Below are 22,932 nucleotides of genomic sequence, written 5' to 3' on the forward strand. Positions count from 1 at the left end.
GCCTTGGCCTCACAAAGTGCTAGGATAACAGGTGTGAGCCACCATGCCCGGCCAAGATAGTCATTTTTGTGAGCACACAGAGATAGGCAGACATTCCAACACCTCTTGGATGACTGAACATGTCTAATAAGCACCAGGCACAATGCCTAGTACAACTACCTATCACCCAGGAGTGCAGTGGTGTGATCATGGCTCACTGCAGCCTTGACCTCCTGGGCCCAAGCCATCCTCCCGCCTCAAACTCCCAAATAGCTGGGACCACAGGGGTGCACCACCATGCCTATCTAATTTTTAAATTTTTGTAGAGACGGGGTCTTCCTATGTTGCTCAGGCTGGTCTAAAACTCCTGGCCTCAAGTGCTCCTCCCACCTCGGCCTCTCAAAGTGTTAAGATTACAAGCATGAGTCATCACGCCCAGCGGTGAACCACTATTTAACACATAACTTTTTGTTTAGTTATGACTCTGAATGGCAAAAAGTTACAGTGTTTCTTTACGTCAGGGGTCAGCAAGCTATAAGTCTATGGGCCAAACCCAGACTTTCCACTTGTTTTAAGTACAGTTTTATTGGAACACAGCCACACCATCCATATGTATTGTTCATGGCTGCTTTTCAGCTACAACAGCCAAGTTCAGTAGTCACAACAGAGACTGTCTAGCTCACAGAGCTGAAAATATTTACTGTCTGGCCCTTTACAGAAAAAGCTGGCTGACTTTTGCTCTGTATTAATCATCTACATGCACACTTTGAATGCATGTGTACAGTTTTTATCATTCTTTTCTTGCTCCTGTGTCATATTTGTTTTCGATGATATTAAATGAAATGTAATGGCATGGCTGTTGACTCTATCAATACAAAATTAGGCCTGGACATGGTGGCTCAAGCCTATAATCCCAGTACTTCGGGAGACGGAGGTGGGTGGATCGCTTGAGTCTAGGAGTTCGAGACCAGACTGGGCAACATGAAGAAACCCTGTCTCTACAAAAGAACAGAAAAATTAGCCAGGTGTGGTGGCGTGTGACTTTAGTCCAAGCTACTTGGGAAGCTGAGGTAGGAAGATCGCTTGAGCCCAGGACATGGAAGTTGCAGCGAGCCAAGATTACACCACACATTCCAGCCTGGGCAATACAGAGAGATCCTTAAAAAAAAAAATGGTATCAGTTACTTGTAGGTTTGTAAAAAAAAAAAAATAGGGCATACATTTTGTATCTTTATATTCATTATTCTAATAATTCATCTATATTGTATTCTACACAATAAACTGGTCTCTAATGATAGCTTTAGATCAGTCTGTTATCTGGTCCTATCTAACCAATCTATTTTCTTATTTTTTTAAAAAAGATATTTATTTTCTTTTACCTCGTTTATATTTATCTGCTCATCTGTTGATGAACATAGGTTGGTTCCATATCCTGGGTATTGTGAAATAATACTGCAATGAACATGGGAGTGCAGATATCTCTTCGACATACTGATTTCATACCCTTTGGGTATCTATCCAACAGTGGGATTGCTGGATCTCAAACTATTTTTAATTTTCCCATTTATTTCTCCAGCCTGATTGAACTCCTCACTTTCTTCTCTACCTAGTAATTCTACTTTTGCTCTTTTGTTTACATTTATTTTCTTACCCTAGATACATTCTCTGTATTTTACAAAGCCTTCCTATCTAACCTATAGTCTATTTCTAGCCCTATATCTTGGTTAGCCCAATTATATGAAAATCTTTTTCTTTTTTAAATTTTTTTTTATAGAGATAAGGTCTCTCACTATGTTGCGCAGGCTAGTCTCAAACTCCTGGGCTTAAGCAATCCTCTTGCCTTGTCCTCTCAAAGTGTTGGGATTACAGGCGTGAGCCACTATACCTGGTCAAAATAATCATTTATACTCAGAATAACATATGATTTTCTGGCAGATCATGTTATTTATTAAATATTAAGGCATTCTATTTTACTGATATATTTAGATGTAAACACAATTAGCAACAATACTTAATGAGTCAATGAAATTCATTAAAGAACATCGTAACTAAACATGGGTTGTAACTAAACAAAGATTTTAGAAGTCTGATCAGTCTGTCAAATTGTGTTCCTGAAATTTCATGGTCATAATAATAAAAACTAAGTATCTATAAAACTATCTTCTCATGACTTTAAAATGTGTATTTGTTTCAGCTGTGATGACAGAAATGCACAGAATGAAGACAATATTCCAGTTTTATGCAGCGCTTACAAATACAACACATTATCATCTTTAAGTTATGAGCATGCTGATTCTCCAAATGGAGAACTACTACTTGATTACTCCTGTGAGTTCTATTTCACTTCACAATAATAATTTCACAATTTCCTCTTTCCAGTGGTATTTCTTTGTCCTGCACCATTGTCCTAGGGTTTCATTTTGGTCTTGGTGTCTATTTTATCTTTCTTCAGCATTTCTCTGGTTTCTCAGTGCTCCTATACAGAATTCAGTCATTTTTATAGATTTAAACAACCTTCACGTTCTGGGTTCAAGTGATTCTCCTGCCTCAGCCTCCCAGGTAGCCAGAATTACAGGTGCGCACCACCACATCCAGCTAATTTTTGTATTTTTAGTAGAGATGGGTTTTACCATGTGGGCCAGGCTGGTCTTGAACTCCTGATCTCAAGTGATCCACCTACCTCGGCCTCCCAAACTGCTGGGATTATAGGAGTGAGCCACTGCGCCCAACCAAAAAAACTTAATTTCTTGAAGTAGATAAATATATACTAAGAAACACATCAATTAATGTAAATTATTGTATGTACCATGTTATGTTCAAAATCAGAAATGTATTTAATGTTACACCTTTTAGAAAAACTAAACTGATTTTGGCAACTGATTAACTTATATTCAGAAATACAGGTTTTATAATTACTTCTCATATATTCCTCATCAGTGTCAACATTTAACATATTTCATTTTTACTTGACCTTGAATGTTTACATGTGTTATTGGCTACAGTGATTGAATAAAAACAAACCACTGAAGAAATATCCATAGGCGTTTTATACTTATACATTGTAAGCCCTCTTTTTCAACTATTAGATTTACCAGGTGGATAATTATTCTCTTGTTCCTGACTTTTTGGTATTTCCAAACCTTATATTTATATACCTTTATAATTTTCAAAGTACTTTCACATATATTATTTTCCTTCCTTACTGCTTTCAAAAATGATGACCCCCTCATACCACAAGATCGAAATACAGTGCTATCTGATTTTTTTGTTTGTTTTTGTTTTTTTGAGACAGGGTTTCACTCTGTCACCCAGGCTGGAGTGTAGTGGTGTGATCGTGGCTCACTGTAACTTTGAACCCCTAGGCTCAAGTGATCCTCCTGCTTCAGCCTCCCAAGAAGCTGGGATTACAGGAATGCACCACCATGCCTGGCTAATTTTTAAATTTTCTGTAGAGACAGGGTTTCGCTATGTTGCTCAGGCTGGTATTGAACTATGACCTCAAGCTATCCTCCTGGCTTGGCCACCCAAAGTGCTGTGATTACAGGTGTGAGCTACCATGCCTGGCCTGAATTTTAAAATGACAGTTTAATTTTAAGGTTATAGTAATTTATTACAGCTTAGTTCTCTGAAAATCAGCAGTTGAAGTGTAATTGGTATAGTTGGTAACTCAAGTAAGAAAAATGTTAGAAGACCATTCCTAATAATTTTATGTAAGCATTTTTCTGTAATATAAACAACATTTTTCCATATACAGGGTAAAACTCTGTTTTTTTTTTTTTTTTTTTGTCTTTTTTTTGAGATGGAGTCTTGCTCTGTCACCCAGGCTGGCATGTAGTAGCACAATCTCGGCTCACTGCAAGCTCTGCCTCCCAGGTTCAAGTGATTCTCCTGCCTCAGCTGCCTGGATAGCGGGGACTACAGGCACGCACCACCATGCCTGGCTAATTTTTTGTACTTTTAGTAGAGACGGGGTTTTACCATGTTGGCCAGGCTGGTCTCAAACTCTTGACCTCAAGGGATCTGCCTGCTTCCTGCCTCAGCCTCCCAAAGTGCTGGGATTGTCCAGCAAAACTCTTATTTAATCATTAATTCAGAATAGCTCTATGTGACTCTCACTTGTTACTTCAAAAAAGTTTGTGAAGAGACTAAGCTATGGCTGGGCACGGTGGCTCATGCCTGTAATCCCAGTATTTTGGGAGGTCGAGGCGGGTGGATCACTTGAGGTTGGGAGTTTGAGACCAACTTGGTCAACATGGTAAAACCCCTTCTCTACTAAAAATACAAAAAAATTGGGATTGGGTGCCAAGATGGCCGAATAGGAACAGCTCCAGCCTTCAGCTCCCAGCGTGAGTGACACTGAAGACGGGTGATTTCTGCATTTCCAACTGAGGTACCGGGTTCATCTCACTGGGGTGTGTCAGACAGTGGGTGCAGGACAGTGGGTGCAGCCCAATGAGTGAGAGCAGAAGCAGGGCGAGGCATCGCCTTACCCGGGAAGCACAAGGGGGAAGGGAATTCCTTTCCCTAGCCAAGGGAAACTGTGACACATAACACCTGGAAAATCAGGTCACTCCCACCCTAATACTGCGCTTTACCAAGGGTCTTAGCAAATGGCACACCAGGAGATTGTATCCTGCGCCTGGCTCCGAGGGTCGCATGCCCACAGAGCCTCCCTCATTGCTAGCGCAGCAGTCTGAGATCTAACTGTAAGATGACAGCGAGGCCTGAGGAGGGGCGCCCGCCATTGCTGAGGCTTAAGTAGGTAAACAAAGGGGCCTGGAAGCTGGAACCCGGTGGAGCCCACCACAGCTCAAGGAGGCCTGCCTGCCTCTATACACTCCACCTCTGGGTTCAGGGCATAGCCAAACAAAAAGCAGCAGAAACCTCTGCAGATGTAAATGTCCCTGTCTGACAGCTTTGAAGAGAGTAGTGATTCTCCCTGCGTGGAGTTTGAGATCTGAGAACGGACAGACTGCCTGCTCAAGTGGGTCCCTGACCCCCAAGTAGCCTAACTGGGAGACACCCCCTACTAGGGGCAGACTGACACCTCACACAGCTGGGTACACCTCTGAGACAAAGCATCCAGAGGAACAATCAGACAGCAACACTTGCTGTTTAGCAATGTTCACTCTTCTGCAGCCTCCGCTGCTGATACCCAGGCAAACAGGATCTGGAGTGGACCCCAAGCAAACTCCAACAGACCTGCAGCTGAGGGTCCTGACTGTTAGAAGGAAAACTAACAAACAGAAAGGACATCCACACCAAAACCCCATCTGTACGTCACCATCATCAAAGACCAAAGGTAGATAAAACCACAAAGATGGGGAAAAAGCAGTGCAGAAAAGCTGAAAATTCAAAAAATCAGAGCGCCTCTCCCCCTCCAAAGGAACGCAGCTACTTGCCAGCAACAGAACAAAGCTGGACGGAGAATGACTTTGACGAGTTGAGAGATGAAGGCTTCAGACGATCAAACTTCTCAGAGCTAACTGAGGAACTATGAACCCAGCACAAAGAAACTAAAAACCTTGAAAAAAGATATGACAAATGGATAAATGGAATAACCAATGCAGAGAAGTCCACAAATGACCTGATAGAGATGAAAACCATGACACGAGAACTACGTGACAAATGCACAAGCTTCAGTAACCAACTCGATCAACTGGAAGAAAGGGTATCAGTGATTGAAGATCAAATGAATGAAATGAAGTGAGAAGAGAAGTTTAGAGAAAAAAGAATAAAAAGAAATGAACAAAGCCTCCAAGAAATATGGATTATGTGAAAAGACCAAAAGCATCAGGAGATATACCTAATGTAAATGCCGAGTTAATGGGTGCAGCACACCAACATGGCACATGTACACATATGTAACAAACCTGCATGTTGTGCACATGTACCCTAGACCATAAAGTATAATTTTAAAAAAATACAAAAAAATTAGCCAGGTGTGGTGGCACACACCTGTAGTCTCAGCTACTCAGGAGGCTGAGGCAGGAGAATCACTTGAACCTGGGAGGCGGAGGTTGCAGTGAGCCGAGACTGCACCACTGCACTCCAGCTTGGGCAACAGAGTGAGACTCCACCTTTAAAAAAAAAAAGAGAGAAAGAAAGAAAAAGAAACTAAGCTACACATTTTGGAGAGAACTAAAGAAAAACAGACTGTGCTTATACTACAAGAAGCTTATAATCTAGCTGAAAACAGAAGACATCTGAGCATGTAAAAAACCAAATGAACTTAATTGTGCTTAATATAACATCCTTCTTTTAGGGAATGTCTCATTATTCCCTAAACCATAGGGAATCTGTCTTCATTCCTATAGGAAATGCAGTAGTATGATAATCACGGGGAATGTGGTTAAATCTACCTTAGGAAAGATGAATAATAGTTACAGAAATCAGAAAAGCAACATACCTAATTTAGCCATCTTTTCAGAGTGTTTTCTATTCTGAAAAGAATAAACTTTATTTCCACCACCTGCAGCAGAGCCATTTTTCAATGATTCTGAAAGAAAAAATGCAACATACATTTAGGAAAAAAGAACAAAATTAACAGAAAAAAAAATTTTGACAAAAAACTAAAGATTTGTACCCCTCACAGCCTTGCATAAAGGTTTAACTATATTTATATATAAAATATTTAGAAATACATTGTAAAGAAAACAGGCTATGGAACTGTTTTTATAGGTTTTAACATGCTATTCAAAGATACACAGACATCTATGTAAAAATACAAAAACATGGCAAAACCCCAGATTAGAGGGATATGCATTCAATTCATAACAACAGTTGCCCCTGGGGAGGGAGGACTAAAGGGACTTTATTGGTTATATTTATTTTCTGAAGCAAAGATGAAAAGTACAATTGTTGAGGTTGAGATTTAAACAGCTGTTTTATGGTAGAAGCTTTCTTGGCCGGGCGCGGAGGCTCACACCTATAATCCCAGCACTTTGGGAGGCCAAGCCAGGTGACTACGAGGTCAGGAGATCGAGAGCATCCTGGCTAACACAGTGAAACCCCGTCTCTACTAAAAATACAAAAAAATCAGCCGGGCATGGGGGCACACACCTGCAGTCCCAGCTACTCAGGAGGCTGAGGCAGGAGAACTGCTTGAACCCAGGAGGCGGAGGTTGCAGTGAGCAGAGATTGTGCCACTGCACTCCAGCCTGGGTGATACAGCAAGACTCCAACTCAAAAAAAGAAAAAAAAGCTTTCTTAACAGATGCTGACTTAACTGACATTCTTCAGTCTCCTCTTTAAATATCAACTGCTACCTACAACACAGTGAACATTCATTTCTAGTATCCTACTCCCCAACACAGCAATTTCCAACATGTGGCCTGAGGGTTGCTAGGATCCCTGAGGTCAAAATTACTTCTTAATAATACTAAGACATTAATTACCTTTTGATTCTCAATCAAGAGTGTACAGTGAGGTATGCCAGAGACAACATGATGTGATAACAAGTTATCATATTAACTAATGGAATGTGTGAAGCAGATAAGAAAATCCAGTTGCCTTCAATGAAGCCAGAAATTAAAAATATAAAACAATGCCCTCATTACATTTTTGAAACCGTTTTTCATTTAAATATATGTGATGTATTGTCAATACTTAACGAATTTATTAGAAAATAATGTCAAACTTTCCAAAATGTGTGCTCATCCTCCTTATTGCTTAAGCTTTCCTAGTGATCTGTATTTCCACTAACACTTGGTTTTATCCAAATTCCTTAATCTTTGTCAAACAATGGGTATAAACTGAATCTCATGAAGAGAGGTGTCTTAATTTGTGTTTCCTTAATCATTACTGACATAGAACATTTTTTTACAGGTATCTTCTCAGAAAAATAACCTTCTTTACACTGTGGCTTGTCTTTACACTCTTTTTATGGTGTCATTGGAAGGGAAGTGCTGGTTTCTTATAAAATAGACTTTACACTAGTCTTTTTACTGTCGCCATAGTTTTGCATTTTCCAGAATGTCATATAGTTGGAATCATACAGTATGTAGCCTTTTCAGATTGGCTTCTTTCACTTAGTAACATACTTTTAAGGTCCTTTCATGTCTTGTTCATGGCTTGATAGCTTTTTTATTTAAGTGCTGAATACTCCATGCTCAGGATGTGCCAGTTTGTTCATCCATTCATCTACTGAACGACCTCTTTGTTGCTTCCAAGTTTTGGCCATTATGAATGAAATTGCTATAAAGGTCCACCTGCAGGTTTTTGTGTGGACATAAGTTTTCAACTCATTTGGGTAAATACTAAGGAGCATAACTGCTGGATTATATGGTTAGAGTATGTTGAGTTTTGTAAGCAGCAGCACAGCTGTTTTTCACGGGGCTGTACCATTTTGCATTAATTAGAGATAAATGAGTTCTTGTTGCTCCACATCCTAACCAGTATTTGGTGGTATTGGGGCTTTGGACTTTGGCTATTCTAATAGGTGTATAGTGGTATCTCATTTTGTTTAAATTTGCAATTCCCTAATGATATGATATTGAGCATATTTTCATATGCTTATTGGCCATCTTTTTACTTTCCTTGGTAATAAAGAATAAAAATAGATGGCAAATACACATATGGTATCTGTTCAAATACCTATTTGCCTATTTTTAATTGTTTTCTTATTGCTGAATTTTAAGAACTCTTTGTATATTTTGGATTAAAATCCTTTATCAGACATGTCTTTTGCAACATTTTCTTCTAGTCTGTAGTCTTCTCATTTTCTTGAGAAACAACGAATGGTAATTAGTTGAATTTGTCAATCTTGTCTTTTGATTACATATTTTGTAAGAAAACTTTCTATAATCAAGACCAAAACTATATTCTATTTTCATCTAAAAGCGTTTACAATTTGCTTTTCATGTTTAAATAATCAAGGTAATTAATCTGTTTATAAAGGGAGATAGAGGGTCTTTTTTTAAATGGGAATATACAATTGTCCCATCACCATTTACTGACCAGTTCATCGCTACCCCAGTGATCTGCAATGCTACTCCTATATCTAGTCTTCATATATGCACAAGTCTATTTAAGGAGAACTTGTTACTGCAATTATAGAACTACAACTAGAATATAGAATGTATAACTATATATTTATATTATTTATTTATTTTTTATTTATTATACTTTATGTTCTAGGATACATGTATACAACGTGCAGGTTACACATGTATACATGTGCCATGTCGGTATGCTGCACCCATTAACTCATCATTTACATGAGGTGAATCTCCTAATGTTATTCCTCCCCACTCCCCGCACCCCACAACAGGCCCCCGTGTGTGATGTTCCCCTTCCTGTGTCCAAGTGTTCTCATTGTTCAGTTCCCACCTATGAGTGAGAACATGCAGTGCTTGGTTTTCTGTTTTTGTGATAGTTTTTGAGAATGATGGTTTCCAGCTGCATCCATGTCCCTACAAAGGACATGAACTCATCCTTTTTTATGGCTGCATAGTATTCCATGGTGTATATGTGCCACATTTTCTTAATCCATTCTGTCATTGAGGGACATCTGGGTTGGTTCCAAGTCTTTGCTATTGTGAATAGTGCCTCAATAAATATAAGTGTGCATGTGTCTTTATAGCAGCATGATTTATAATCCTTTGGGTATATACCCAGTAATGGGATGGCTGGGTCAAATGGTATTTCTAGTTCTAGATCTTTGAGGAATCGTCACACTGTCTTCCACAATGGTTGAACTAGTTTACAGTCCCACCAACAGTGTAAAAGTGTTCCTATTTCTCGACATCCTCTCCAGCACCTGTTGTTTCCTGACTTTTAATGATTGCCATTCTAACTGGTATGAGATGGTATCTCATTGTGGTTTTGATTTGCATTTCTCTGATGGCTAGTGATGATGAGCATTTTTAATGTGTCTGTTGGCTGCATAAGTGTCTTCTTTTGAGAAGTGTCTGTTCATATTCTTTGCCCACTTTTTGATGGGGTTGGTTTCTTTCTTGTAAATTTGTTTGAGTTCTTTGTAGGTTCTGGATATTAGCCCTTTGTCAGATGAGTAGATAGCAAAAATTTTCTCCCATTCCGTAGGTTGCCTGTTCACTCTGATGGCAGTTACTTTTGCTGGGCAGAAGCTCTTTAATTAGATCCCATTTGTCAATTTTGGCTTTTGTTGCCACTGCTTTTGATGTTTTAGACATGAAGTCCTTGCTCATGCCTATGTCCTGAATGGTACTGCCTAGGTTTTCTTCAAGGGTTTTTATGATTTTAGGTCTAACATTTAAGTCTCTAATCCATTTTGAATTAATTTTTGTATACGGTGTAATGAAGGGATCCCGTTTCAGCTTTCTACTTAAGGCTAGCTAGTTTTCCCAGCACCATTTATTAAATAGGGAATCCTTTCCCCATTTCTTGTTCTTGTCAGGTTTGTCAAAGATCAGATGGTTGTAGATATGTGGTATTATTTCTGAGGTCTCTTTTCTTTTCCTTTTTTTTATTTCTGTGGTGGAGTCTCGCTCTGTCGCCTGGACTGGATTGCAGTGGGCTGATCTCCGGTCACTGCAAGCTCTGCCTCCCAGGTTTGCACCATTCTCCTGCCTCAGCCTCCCGAGTAGCTGGGACTACAGGCACCCGCCACCTCGCCCGGCTAGTTTTTTTTGTATTTTTAGTAGAGACGGGGTTTCACTGTGTTAGCCAGGATGGTCTCGATCTCCTGACCTCGTGATCCACCCGTCTCGGCCTCCCAAAGTGCTGGGATTACAGGCTTGAGCCACCGCGCCCGGCCGGATATGTGGTATTATTTCTGAGGGCTCTGTTCTGTTCCATTGGTCTACATCTCTGTTTTGGTACCAGTACCATGGTTACTGTAGCCTTGTAGTATAGTTTGAAGTCAGGTAGCGTGATGCCTCCAGCTTTGTTCTTTTGGCTTAGGATTGTCTTGGCAATGTGAGCTCTTTTTTGGTTCCATATGAACTTTAAAGTAGTTTTTTCCAATTCTGTGAAGAAAGTCATTGGTAGCTTGATGGGGATGGCATTGAATCTATAAATTACCTTGGGCAGTACGGCCATTTTCACGACACTGATTCTTCCTATCCACGAGCATGGAATGTTCTTCCATTTGTTTGTGTCCTCTTTTATTTCACTGAGCAGTGGTTTGTAGTTCTCCTTGAAGAGGTCCTTCACATCCCTTGTAAGTTGGATTCCTAGGTATTTTATTCTCTTTGAAGCAATTGTGAATGCGAGTTCACTCATGATTTGGCTCTCTGTTTGTCTGTTATTGGTGTATAAGAATGCTTCTGATTTTTGCACACTGATTTTGTATCCTGAGACTTCGCTGAAGTTGCTTATCAGCTTAAGGAGCTTTTGGTCTGAGACAATGGGGTTTTCTAAATATACAGTCATGTCATCTGCAAACAGGGACAATTTGACTTCATCTTTTCCTAACTGAATATCCTTTATTTCTTTCTCTTGCCTGATTGCCCTGGCCAGAACTTCCAACACTATGTTGAATAGGAGTGGTGAGAGAGGGCATCCCTGTCTTGTGCCAGTTTTCAAAAGGAATGCTTCCAGGTTTTGCCCATACAGTATGATATTGGCTGTGGGTTTGTCATAAATAACTCTTATTATTTTGAGATACGTTCCATCAATACCGAATTTATTGAGAGATTTTAGCATGAAGGGCTGTTGAATTTTGTCAAAGGCCTTTTCTGCATCTATTGAGATAATCATGTGGATTGTCTTTGGTTCTGTTTATATGCTGGATTACGTGTATTGATTTGTGTATATTGAACCAGCCTTGCATCCCAGGGATGAAGCCCACTTAATCATGGTGGTAAGCTTTTTGATGTGCTGTTGGATTCAGTTTGCCAGTATTTCACTGAGGATTTTTGCATCGATGTTTATCAGGGATATTGGTCTAAAATTCTCTTTTTTTGTTGTGTCTCTGCCAGGCTTTGGTATCAGGATGATGTTGGCCTCATGAAATGAGTTAGGGAGGATTCCTTCTTTTTCTATTGATTGGAATAGTTTCAGAAGGAATGGTACCAGCTCCTCTTTGTACCTCTGGTAGAATTCGGCTGTGAATCCGTCTGGTCCTGGACTTTTTTTGGTTGTTAGGCTCTTAATTATTGCCTCAGTTTCAAAACCTGTTATTGGTCTATTCAGTGATTCAACTTCTTCCTGGTTTAGTCTTGGGAGAGTGTATGTGTCCAGGAATTTATCCATTTCTTCTAGGTTTTCTAGTTTATTTGCGTAGAGGTGTTTATAGTATTCTCTGATGGTAGTTTGTATTTCTGTGGGGTCGGTGGTGATATCCCCTTTATCATTTTTTATTACATCTATTTGATTCTTTTCTATTTTCTTCTATGTTAGTCTTGCTAGCGGTCTGTCAATTTTGTTGATCTTTTCAAAAAACCAGCTCCTGGATTCACTGATTTTTTGAAGGGTTCTTTGGGTCTCTATCTCCTTCAGTTCTGCTCTAATCCTAGTTATTTTTTGCCTTCTGCTAGTTTTTGAATGTGTTTTCTCCTGCTTCTCTAGTTCTTTTAATTGTGATGTTAGGGTGTCAATTTTAGATCTTTCCTGCTTTCTCTTGTGGGCATTTAGTGCAATAAATTTCCCTCTACACACTACTTTAAATGTGTCCCAGAGATTCTGGTATGTTGTCTTTGTTCTCATTGGTTTCAAAGAACATCTTTATTTCTGCCTTCATTTCATTATGTACCCAATAGTCATTCAGGAGCAGGTTGTTCAGTTTCCATGTAGTTGAGTGGTTTTGACTGAGTTTCTTAATCCTGAGTTCTAGTTTGATTTCACTGTGGTCTGAGAGACAGTTTGTTATAATTTCTTTTCTTTTACATTTGCTGAGGAGTGCTTTACTTCCAATTATGTGGTCAATTTTGGAATAAGTGCGATGTGGTGCTGAGAAGAATGTATATTCTGTTGACTTGGGGTGGAGAGTTCTGTAGATGTCTATTAGGTCTGCTTGGTGCAGAGCTGAGTTCAATTCCTGGATATCCTTGTTAACTTTCTGTCTCGTTGATCTGTCTAATGTTGACAGTGGGGTGTTAAAGTCTCCCATTATTATTGTATGGGAGTCTAAGTCTCTTTGTATGTATCTCAGGACTTGCTTTATGAATCTGGGTGCTCCTGTAATGGGTGCATATATATTTAGGTTAGCTCTTCTTGTTGAATTGACCCCTTTACCATTATGTAATGGCCTTCTTTGCCTCTTTTGATCTTTGTTGGTTTAAAATCTGTTTTATCAGAGACTAGGATTGCAACCCCTGCTTTTTTTTGTTCTCCATTTGCTTGGTAGATCTTCCTCCATCCCTTTATTTTGAGCCTATGTGTGTCTCTGCACGTGAGATAGGTCTCTGAATACAGCACACTGATGCGTCTTGTCTCTTTATCCAATTTGCCAGTCTGTGTCTTTTAATTGGAGCATTTAGCCCATTTACATTTAAGGTTAATATTGTTATGTGTGAACTCGATCCTGTCATTACGATGTTAGCTGGTTATTTTGTTCGTTAGTTGATGCAGTTTCTTCCTAGCATCGATGGTCTTTACATTTTGGCATGTTTTTGCAGTGGCTGGTACTGGTTGTTCCTTTCCATGTTTAGCGCTTCCTTCAGGAGCTCTTGTGGGGCAGGCCTGGTGGTGACAAAAATCTCTCAGCATTTGCTTGTCTGTAAAGGATTTTATTTCTCCTTCACTTATGAAACTTAGTTTGGCTGGATATGAATTTCTGGGTTGAAAATTCTTTAAGAACGTTGAATAGTGGCCCCTACTATCTTCTTTAAGAATGTTGAATAGTGGCCCCCACTCTCTTCTGGCTTGTAGAGTTTCTGCCAAGAGATCCGCTGTTAGTCTCATAGGCTTCCCTTTATGGGTAACACGACCTTTCTCTCTGGCTGCCCTTATTTTTCCTTCATTTCAACTTTGGTGAATATGACAATTATGTGTCTTGGAGTTGCTCTTCTCGAGGAGTATTTTTGTGGCGTTCTCTGTATTTCCTGAATTTGAATGTTGGCCTGCCTTGCTAGGTTGGGGAAATTCTCCTGGATAATATCCTGCAGAATGTTTTCCAACTTGGTTCCATTCTCCCTGTCACTTTCAGAAACACCAATCAGACGTATATTTGGTCTTTTCACATAGTCCCATATTTCTTGGAGGCTTTGTTCGTTTTTCTTTTTTCTCTAAACTTCTCTTCTCACTTCATTTCATTCATTTGATCTTCAATCACTGATACCCTTTCTTCCAGTTGATCAAATCGGTTACTGAAGCTTGTTCATTTGTCATGTAGTTCTCATGCCATGGTTTTCAGCTCTATCAGGTCATTTAAAGACTTCTCTACATTGGTTATTCTAGTTAGCCATTCGTCTAATCTTTTTTCAAGGTTTTTAGCTTCTTTGCCATGGGTTCAAACTTCCTCCTTTAGCTTGGAGAAGTTTGATCGTCTGAAGCCTTCTTCTCTCAACTCGTTAAAGTCATTCTCCATCCAGCTTTGTTCCAGCTTTTTTCTGTCGCTGGCGAGGAGCTGCGTTCCTTTGGAGGGGGAGAGGCGCTCTGATTTTTTGAATTTTCAGCTTTTCTGCTCTGTTTTTTCCCCCATCTTTGTGGTTTTATCTACCCTTGGTCTTTGATGATGGTGACGTACAGATGGGGTTTTGGTGTGGATGTCCTTTCTGTTTGTTAGTTTTCCTTCTAACAGTCAGGACCCTCAGCTGGAGGGTTGGAGTTTGCTGGAGGTCCACTCCAGATCCTGTTTGCCTTGGTATCCGCAGTGGAGGCTGCAGAAGAGTGAATATTGCTGAATAGCAAATGTTGCTGCCTGGTTGTTCCTCTGGAAGCTTCATCTCAGAGGGGTACCCGGCCGTGTGAGGTGTGATGTGTCAGTCTGCCCCTAGTAGGGAGTGTCTCCCAGTTAGGCTATTCAGGGGTCAGGGACCCACCTGAGCAGGCAGTCTATCCGTTCTCAGATCTCAAACTCCATGCTGGGAGTACTACTACTCTCTTCAAAGCTGACAGACAGGGACATTTAAATCTGCAGAGGTTTCTGCTGCCTGTTGTTTGGCTATGCCTCGCCCCCAGAGGTGGACAGGCCTCCTTGAGCTGCGGTGGGCTCTACCCAGTCTGAGCTTCCCAGCTGCTCTGTTTACCTACTCAAGCCTCAGCAATGGCAGGTGCCCCTCCCCCAGCCTCGCTGCCGCCTTGCAGTTAGATCTCAGACTGCTGCGCTAGCAATGAGGGAGGCTCTGTGGGTGTGCGACCCTCAGAGCCAGGCGTGGGATATAATCTCCCGGTGTGTTGTTTGGTAAAGTGCAGTATTAGGGTGGGAGTGACCCGATTTTCCAGGAGTTGTGTCAGTTTCACTTGGCTAGGAAAGGGAATTCCCTTCCCCCTTGCACTTCCTGGGTGAGGCGATGCCTCACCTGGCTTCAGCTCTCGCTTGGTGGACTGCACCCACTGTTCTGCATCAACTGTTCGACACGCCCCAGTGAGATGAACCCGGTACCTCAGTTGGAAATGCCACCTTCCTTATTATTTTTGAGACAGAGTCTCACTCTGTCACCCAGGCTGGAGTACAATGGCACGATCTAGGCTCACTGCAAGCTCCGCCTCCCAGATTCATGCCATTCTCCTGCCTCAGCCTCCTGAGTAGCTGGGACCACAGGTGCCCACCACCACACCCAGCTAATTTTATTTTTGTATTTTTAGTAGAGACGGGGTTTCACCATGTTAGCCAGGATGGTCTCGATCTCCTAACCTCATGATCTGCCTGCCTCGGCCTCCCAAAGTGCTGGGATTACAGGTATGAGTCACCATGCCGGGTCTATATAATTTATTTTTGTCTCTATGTCAAATATAGACAAAATATAAACTTGAAAAAGTTATTAACTAAAACGACTGGTTTTAAATAAGGTACCAATGCGAAACTGTAAGATTTAAGAGAAAATGTGAGAAACATGAAAGCCTACTACACTCAGATAGCATTAAAAGTATCATTAAGTGATCAGTTTATTGGAGGAAAATGAACTGGAAAATTCCAGTTGATGCATCATGGATATGCTATCTTAAAAATTAAAAAAAAAAAAAAAAAAAAAAAAAGCAGGCTGGGCGTAATGGCTCACGCCTGCAATCTAAGCACTCTGGATAGGCCAAGGCTGGCAGATTACTTGAGCCCAGGAGTTTGAGACCAGCCTGGTCAACATGGTGAGACCCCCACCTCTACAAAATATACAAAAACTAGCCGGGCATGGTGGTGCGCACCTGTAGTTGCAGCTACTTAGGAGGCTTAGGTGGGAGGATCACCTAAGCCCAGGGAGACTAAGGTTGTAGTGAGCCTTGATTGTGCCACTGGACTCCAGCCTAAGTGACAGAGTGAGACCCTGTCTCAAAAAAAAAAAAAAAAAAAAAAAAAAAAGGCAATACTGTTCAACCAGGTGATCTCCAGCAAACTTACATTCAAAGACTCAAGTCTTACATCAAAATCAATCACTACTGCATTAGTTACACTAATAAAAAGTTAGAAACAATCCAAAAGTATCATATAGAAAACCATACATTATTTATATATTAGAATGCAATACCACTAGCTATTACAGTTCTTTTTGTCCGAAGACTTATCTCTGAGAAATTTCATGATATGTTAAATTTAACCTCATATCCATTAAAAGGGCTACTTTTTTTTTTTTTTTTTTAAAGGAAATAGGTGTTGGTAAGAATCTGGAGAAACTGCAACCCTTGTACACTGTAGGTTGATATGTAAAATGGTGCAGCCACTGTGCAAAAAGTATGGTGGTTCTTCAAAAAATTAAAAATAGAATTAGCACATGATCCAGCATTTCCACTTACGGGTATATACCCAAAAGAATTGAATGCAGGGTCCCAAAGAGGTATTTGTACACCCATGTTCACAGCTAGCATTATTCGCAATACCCAAAAGGTGGAAGCAACCCAACTGTCCATCTACAGATGAATACATTTCACTTTTGTACAATGAGAAAAATTTGGGAGACTGGTTACAAACAGTGTGAATGTACCTAATGCCACTGAACCATACACTTAAAATGGTTCAGATGCTAAATTTTTTTGTGTGTGTATGAGATAAATTCTTGCTGTCACCCATACTAGAGTGCAATGGTGTGACTGTGGCTCACTGCAGCCTCACCCTCCTGGGCTCAAGTCATCCTCCCACTTCAGTCTTCCGAGCAGCTAGGACTATAGGTGCACACCACCACACCCAGCTAATTTTTGTATTTTTTTGTAGAGATGGGATTTGGGATTTCTTTTTTTTTTTTTTTTTTGAGACAGATTTTCACTCTTTTTGCCCAGGCTGGAGTGCAATGGTGTCATCTTGGCTCATTGCAACCTCCGCCTCCTGGGTTCAAGCGATTCTCCTGCCTCAGACTCCTGATTAAATGAGATTACAGGTGCCCACCACCACGCCCAGCTAATTTTTTGTATTTTTAGTAAAGACGGGGTTTCACCATGTTGGCCAGGCTGGTTTTGAACTCCCATCCTCAGGCGATCCACCCGCCTTGGCCTCCCAAAGTGCTGGGATTACAGGCGTGAGCCATTGCGCCTGGCCAAAACCAAGTCTTTAGGAAGATGTAACTATGATTAAATAGTGTAATCTGTATAAACTTTAGGAGGATATTTGGCAATATATTTCAAAACTCTTATTGTGGAAGAATGTCTAATGACAGAGTAATGTATATGTGATACATTATTAATTGCAAAAAGCCTATTTATAAATAAACATAATGTTGCAAGCTTATGTGTGCCCACGCATGTATGAACACACAGTAGATACACACTGAAATGTTAACGGTTCCATGTTCTGTAAAGCAGGCATTCTTGACAGGTACAATACTTCTCCCAATTGGGTAAAACTGGATCTTGGTACAGGGGGGAGTGTGGAAAAAAGACTTTGACATTATTAATATAATAGTCTGTGGCCCTTCAAAGGGTCACAGTAGATAAACAGATATACAGCATATATATAGTACTGAAATTTTACGGGTGGGAAAAAGTGATTAGGAGAAAATGTCTAAAAAGTCTAATCAAGGGACAATAATTTTAAAAAGGTTGAAAAACACAGGGCATGATGCAAAAAAATAAGGCAAAGCTCCCCAATCAATGTGAAGAATGAATGAATGAATAAACAAACAAATAAATAAATAAATAAAAGGTATGGGTTTCACATGTGCTGAGTACTGATTCTCTCAGGCCTTTGAGGATGCCAGTCAAGGCCAGTAGCAGGGGTAGGGCCCTGGGGTATTTGTCCTTGGTCTGCAGCATCCTCCTCTATTTACTCCATTGTGCCTCCAAATATCATTTGCTGTGAGTGCTGTTATGTGAGAAAGGTTGGTAAGCACTGAATTTCTACAACAAACATACCACTTTTTAAAGAAACGATTCTTATGATAAAAGTTTCATTTTTGGAATACTGTTTTCAATCTCTTCTTAGGCCTGGCATAATAGGGAGTCAAGAACACCAAGTTTTATTTAGAATATCCTCAAAATATGTCAACTGTCTAGCTGTAGATACTTGATAGGAGACCCTACCCAGCCCACTAAATCTATTGAGGAGCAGTGGTCATTTTTTGTATAACTCTATACAGGGAGGATATGATTCTACCCCCATAGTTAATGAACTAAGTAATAGGCACAGATAACTCAACTGTGATTCATCTGTGGGTATTCCAATTATATGCTATTTCTATGTCGAGATTTTAAAAATGAATTGAGCTAAATCGACTCTTGAGAATCTAGAATGGGAGAACTGAAAAACCAAATTATTTAACACTGGGAACTTGATGGACATTTATAAGTATGCGAGAATAAAGCACATGTACGTGAAGAAAGTAAGTGGCATAGAGAAATCAGAACAGACGCACAGAGATGACACAGGGAGACCCAGAGACTCATGAAAGCACAGTTCCTCAGTTTTTTACACTGTCCCAGTTCCAACTCTCCTAGTGCCCAACAATATAGATTTCTTTCCTTGTTATTATTTTTTTAAGCTAGGTTGTGGGGATCTGTGTTCCCTGTACCCAGGAAAAACCTAACTAAAATATAATTCAAGCCTAAAAAATGTTTTATGTTAAGAATAATCTTGCAGGAATCTGGCTTTGATATAAAAATTAAAGCCACACACACAATACCAGCATCCCTGGGTTAGAACACTATTTCTTGAAATGCTCCTCCTAGTTCTGTAAAGATCAAGGTAAAAATAAAGTAACTTGCTTTAGAAAGTTATTTTAAATAAGTTAGAAACTTATTTTTTTGTTTTGTTTTGACCTAGGGTCTTGATTTGTCACCCAGGCTGAGTATAGTGGTGCAATCATAGCTCACTGTAGCCTCAACCTCCTGGGCTCAAGCAATCCTGTGCCTTAGCCTCCCAAGTAACTGGGAGGCAATATATAGGTACACACCACCATGCTCAGATAATTTTTTTTTTTTTTGAGACAGGGTCTCACTTGCCCACGCTGGAGTGCAGTGGCATGATCACGGCTCACTGCTGCCTCAACCTCCCAGGCTCAAGTGATCCGCCCACCTCAGCCTCCCTGGTAGCTGGGACCACAGGTGTGTGCCACCACACCAGACTAGTCTCAAACCCCTGTACTCAAGCGATCAGTCTGCTTTGGCTTCCCAATGTGCTGAGATTACAGGCATAAGCCACCACATACCCAGCTTCCAGCTAATTACAAACTTTTTTTTTTTTTTTTTTGTAGAAACGGGATCTTACTATGTTGCCCAGGATGGTTACAAACTCCTGGGGCCCAAGCAGTCCTCCTGCCACAGTCTCCCAATGTGCTGGGATTACAGGCGTGAGCCACTAAGCTGGGCCATAAATAAATAAATATCTTAAAAATAGTCCTAGCTACTCAGGTGGCTAAGTTGGGAGATCTCTTGAACCCAGAAGTTGGAGGCTACAGTGAGCTGTTTTTGCCATGGCAACCCGACAGAGACCCTGTCTCTAAAATAAATAAATAAATAAATAAACAAACAAACAAACAAATATACTGAAAATCACTTTAGGAGTACTATGCAGCCATAAAAAGGAATGAGATCATATCCTTTGCAGGGACATGGATAAAGCTGGAAGCCATCATCCTCAGAAAACTAACACAGGAACAGAAAACCAAACACTGCATGTTTTCACTCATAAGTGGGAGTTGAAAAATGAGAACACGTGGACACAGGAGGGGAACAACACACTCCACGGCCTGTGAATGGGTGGAGGGAGGGAGAGCATCAGGACAGACAGCTAATGCATGTAGGGCTTAAAACCTAGATGACGGGTTGAAAGGTGTAGCAAACCACCATGGCACATGTATACCTATGTAACAAATCTGCACATTCTGCACATGTATCCTGGCAAAATTTTAAAAATAAAATAAAAAGAAAATAACTTTAGAATGGTTGATCTATAGATTCCTTCTTACTGAAAACTATGTGCAGGACTGGTTGTTAAAAAAAAAAGAACTGTGGAGAAATTGAAGCAAATGCTTTTTAAATGAGAAACACGATAATATAGAACACCATTGTTTAACCTACCAGACTACTTTTGTGTATCTTATAAAGCAATTTTGCTACTAGCAGAAACATGAGTGCATATTTCACCCCCTCAAATACCTTGAACATCTCTTCCCATAATTTCCACATAGTTCTGATCTTTTAAGACCTCCTGGTCATCTTCCTCCAAATCATATTCTGGCTTCTTCATTATTTTTTTGGGGTTGACCAAAAGCTGAGCTCGCTCCTTCTTTAATTTAGCTCCTATAAGAACATCCAAAGAATTAGAGCATGACAGGTATAAATTCTTTCTAAACATTACATTTAAATAAGTAAAGAAATTATAATATTTATATTGTCATTACTTAAAAGCTGGGAAAAAAAGTTTTCTCTTTGATTAAAACTGACCACTCTTCCACAGTTTATATAAATAGTTAAAAAACAAAAAACAAAAACAAAAAAACCCCCACAATCTTGAAAGTGTGTATTTTTAGGTTTCAAAATAAGCACATATTTTAAATTACAATGGGTAGTTATCAGTGACTACCGCTACTGAGCATTTCATTTTAGATTAGGCTTTATTGAACATTTTCAATTAAAGTTTGAAAGAATTAAACTAAAAATTAAAGCAGTTTTTATTTAGTTTTACTAACTAGATCAATCCTTTGTGCTATATTTTCAAAATAAAATGTTAAAAGTTTTAAAAGTGAAATAATCCTTAAACATTATAATAAGCATCTCTTCAAATTGTACAATCACTTAGTACCTCCTTCTCTATCAAGAATGTGATTAAGAACATCATCATCTCCCACAAAATGAACCTCCAGCATCTTGTCTTCCTTTAATTCTGGTTTACTCATTGTTGCCAACCTAAACAAGAACAGTAAGTTACTCAAAAGTGATGAAGAATTCATATCAACCACCAAATTAAACATTCACATAATGAATACATGTCTTTATCTAATATTTTTAAAGTCTTTTTAAGTATAAAAAATATATTATGCATTACTATATTACTATATATTCGACTGTAGGTAACTCAATTCTTTATCTAAAAAATTGGGGAGGGGAAGAGATGTCTGAGATTTGAGAAGAGCTAAATCCTATCAAGGTAGCTAAAATATACTCAGAAAAAAATAAAATACACTCAGAAAAACAATTCAAGTTTTAATGAATGCTCCAACCAATCTAGATAAGCACATTAACAGAAATGGGGTGGTTAATATACGAGTGTTTAGAAAAGTGACAGCCAAACAAAGAATAACGGTTTGGTGGATTATATTATCTGCTCACTAGAAAGCTATAGTCAATTGTGGGGAGTCTGTTAAACTTCATTTGTGTCCCAAACCTGTATAAAAAACCCTCAAGCACCTCCCTTTACTTTTATGGAATGCTTACCAAACAACTTTACAAATATGAATATGGCTTTCTAGGTATCTTGGTAACTAAACAGTAAACACAAATCTTTCGAACACTTAACACTCAGTTCCTCACTGAACAAACCTCCAGAGTTTGGCAAGCAAAAGTTTGATCAACTGTTGCTAGTCTGACAAAATGTACTTTCAGAACTTATTATGCTACTGGCCTGAAAATAACTAATGATGATTTTAACTGTTGCCAGCTAATCAGTTTACCCAAAATATGTAAACTAAGATTCAGTGTTCTTGGTGTCTTGGTGATTTCTTTTCTCTTCTCTCTTTCTTACAATCTTGTTTTAACCTTTTCTTTTGGCAAGAGAAAATATTGACGATGTCTCTCTTTCTTTCCTCCCTCCCTCCCTTTCTTTTTTTTTTTTTTTTTTTGAGACAGGGTCTCACTGTGTTGCCTCAGTCTCACCCACTTGGGCTCAAGCAATCCTCCTATCTCAACCTCTGAAGTAGCTGCGATTACAGGCACATGCCACCATGCTTGGCAGGTTTTCCTCTTTTTGTAGAGACAGGGTCTCACTATGTTGCCCAGGCTGGTTTTGAGCTCTTGGAATTAAGCAGTCTTCCCACCTCACCCTCCCAAACTGCTGGGATTACAGGCACGGGCCACCACCACCAGCCATTTATCTCTTCTGAGTTCATTATCTGCAGGAAGAGAACTAATTCAATGTTACCAAGTTTTATTTTGACAAGCAACACGCTTAAATGACTTGTTTCACTTTTCATTTACCTTTTAAGGTACTACACATTCTGCAGCTGCAAAATTCAGATAGAGTCACCTGTAATTGGAAAAAGAACTCAGTCAGGGTCAGCTAACAGAAAAATGAAAGCAACGGGGCAAAAACAAGTTTCACAAGTTTTGACAAGCATGATAAATAGATAACATGTAGACCTTAGAAAGCTAAAGCTGTTATAATGGTATAGTAAAGGACAAAAAGACCACTATCGATTTGGCCAGGAAGCCCTACATACTGAGAACATCTGGATGGAGTGGGAAGACAGGAGGACAAAATTTGAGTACTTACAATGTGCTAGACATAGTTTTGAG

At 39.7% G+C, this 22,932-nt stretch overlaps 1 protein-coding gene across 2 annotated transcripts in view; it reads right to left on the reverse strand.

Moving 5' to 3' along the window:
* The window catches only part of ORC2 (origin recognition complex subunit 2), a 62,194-nt gene that overhangs the window by 34,848 nt on the left and 4,414 nt on the right, over positions 1 to 22,932 (reverse strand). For both annotated transcript variants that reach the window (XM_023218632.3, XM_023218638.3), the window contains exons 2-5: positions 22,615 to 22,663; positions 21,224 to 21,327; positions 20,578 to 20,721; positions 6,389 to 6,478 (exon numbers count right to left, since the gene is read on the reverse strand). In XM_023218632.3, the coding sequence (XP_023074400.1) occupies positions 6,389 to 6,478; positions 20,578 to 20,721; positions 21,224 to 21,317 (328 nt within the window). In that variant the 5' untranslated portion in view covers positions 21,318 to 21,327; positions 22,615 to 22,663. The remainder of the gene's footprint in view (positions 1 to 6,388; positions 6,479 to 20,577; positions 20,722 to 21,223; positions 21,328 to 22,614; positions 22,664 to 22,932) is intronic.

This window comes from Piliocolobus tephrosceles, chromosome 11 (genome assembly GCF_002776525.5).
Source record: "Piliocolobus tephrosceles isolate RC106 chromosome 11, ASM277652v3, whole genome shotgun sequence".
Classification (NCBI taxonomy): domain Eukaryota; kingdom Metazoa; phylum Chordata; class Mammalia; order Primates; family Cercopithecidae; genus Piliocolobus; species Piliocolobus tephrosceles.